The sequence below is a fragment of the Penaeus monodon genome, chromosome 26 (genome assembly GCF_015228065.2).
Source record: "Penaeus monodon isolate SGIC_2016 chromosome 26, NSTDA_Pmon_1, whole genome shotgun sequence".
NCBI lineage: Eukaryota > Metazoa > Arthropoda > Malacostraca > Decapoda > Penaeidae > Penaeus > Penaeus monodon.
Genome location: NC_051411.1, coordinates 2,102,684 through 2,104,538, shown reverse-complemented (window position 1 = coordinate 2,104,538; position 1,855 = coordinate 2,102,684). Strand labels below are relative to the sequence as shown.

At 47.0% G+C, this 1,855-nt stretch overlaps 1 protein-coding gene across 1 annotated transcript; it reads right to left on the bottom strand.

The window, feature by feature from the left end:
• Window positions 1–395: 395 nt before the first annotated feature.
• On the bottom strand, window positions 396–1,437 carry LOC119589845 (circumsporozoite protein-like). Its single transcript, XM_037938440.1, has 2 exons — window positions 954–1,437; window positions 396–415 (listed from the first exon to the last, which is right to left on the bottom strand). Exons 1-2 carry the CDS (start codon window positions 1,435–1,437, stop codon window positions 396–398), a joined length of 504 nt encoding a protein of 167 aa, XP_037794368.1.
• Between the last annotated feature and the right edge of the window lie 418 nt (window positions 1,438–1,855).

Genomic DNA, 1,855 nt, shown 5'->3' with positions numbered 1-1,855 from the left:
GTTCTGCTGTATTTCATATTATTTTCTTCTCCTGTTTCCGTTCTTTCTTACTGTTATTGCTCTATTTCTCTTTCTTTCCTTATTCTCACATCTTCTCCTGTTCCCTCTCTTCCTCTCGTTCTTCCCTCTTCTCCTCCGCCGATCACGCGTTTTCGTCCTCCCTCAGTATCTCGTAAAACAACTCAGGCACGCAAGGAACTATAGCTTCTGCTGCGATTCCAACTCAGGCACTCAAGAGACTATAGCTTCTGCTGCGATTCCAACTCAGGAACTCAAGAGACTATAGCTTCTGCTGCGATTCCAACTCAGGAACTCAAGAGACTATAGCTTCTGCTGCGATTCCAACTCAGGCACTCAAGAGACTATAGCTTCTGCTGCGATTCCAACTCAGGCACTCAAGAAACTATAGCTTCTGCTGCGATTCCAACTCAGGCACTCAAGAAACTATAGCTTCTGCTGCGATTCCAACTCAGGCACTCAAGAAACTATAGCTTCTGCTGCGCCTTCGTCAGGTCTCCTTGCGCTGTCTCGCTTCGCCTCTCATCCTTCCCTTCTTCCTCAGCTTCGTCACTATTTCCACTTCGTTCGGTATTCTGGTCTTTTCGTTATTTCTCTTTCTTTGCTCCTGTGCCATCTGTCTTTTTCAAATGTGTCATCTGTCTTTCCTTTTCCTTCTCGACACAAAACTCCGTCATTGTCTTCTTTAAGTTTATATTCCTCTATCGTATTATTTTCTCTTTTTTTCTTTTTTCTTTTGTGTCTGTTTTGTTGTTGTTTTGTTTGTTTTCTGTCGCATTTTTTTTTCTAAGTCTGTTATCCTTTTCTTAGCCTTTACTACCTCACTTGTTTGTTTATTTGTTCTTCTTCCTTTCTTTATAACTATTCTTCTTCTTCTTCTTCTTCTTTTTCTTCTCTTCCTTCTTTCGTTTTCTTTCCTCCGTTGTTTAACTCACATTCCGAGCCTCTTTCTTTCCTGCTGGGAGTTGTGTTCTCTCGGATGAATGATTCCCCTTCCGGATATTTATCGAGCTGAACTTCACTCGTCCTAAAGCGCGTGTTCTTCCTCGTGTTCTTCTTCCTGTTCTTCTCTGTGTTCTTTTCCGTGTTCTTCTCCGTGTTTTTCTCCGTGTTCTTCTGTGTTCTTCTCCCTGTTTTTCCGTGTTGTTCTCCGTGTTCTTCTCTGTGTTTTTTTCCGTGTTCGTCTCCGTGTTCTTCCTCGTGTTCTTCTCCCTGCTCTTTTCCGTGCTGTTCTCCGTGCTCAGCAAAAGGAAGGAATCGATCCAATTTCACACCTGTTCCGCCCGCCTCGCCGCCCGCTGTTCCGCCCGCCTCGCCGCCCGCCTCGCCGCCCACCTCGCCGCCCGCCACGACAAACCGTTTGCTCGTCGCCTGCAACACGCCCTCCCTCTGCTTGTTGCTCGCGACTAATCCCGCCATCTCTCCTCGCCGGGACCACGGTCTGTTACGCCCTTCATATATCATGCAAGCACGCCCGTACTGGTTGTGGCGCTACGGATGCAAGTGCATATGTTGAGTGTGTGTGTGTGTGTGTGTGTGTTGTGTGTGTGTGTGTGTGTGTGTGTGTGTGTGTGTGTGTGTGTGTGTGTGTGTGTGTGTGTGTGTGTGTGTGTGTGTACGTGTGTGTGTCTGTATTCATGCATATGTTTGTTCCTACGAGCACACACAAACATCCACAAAGTATTTGTCTATCATTCTATCTCCGATCTCCCTCTGCAAAATCTATCAGCCGTGTTTGAGCTCGATCTGCCTCTCTAACCCCGCCAGGGATCACAGCCAGAGAGGCGCCGATATGAACCAGCTGATGCATTCAAGACGCACCACATCCGGGAACCGA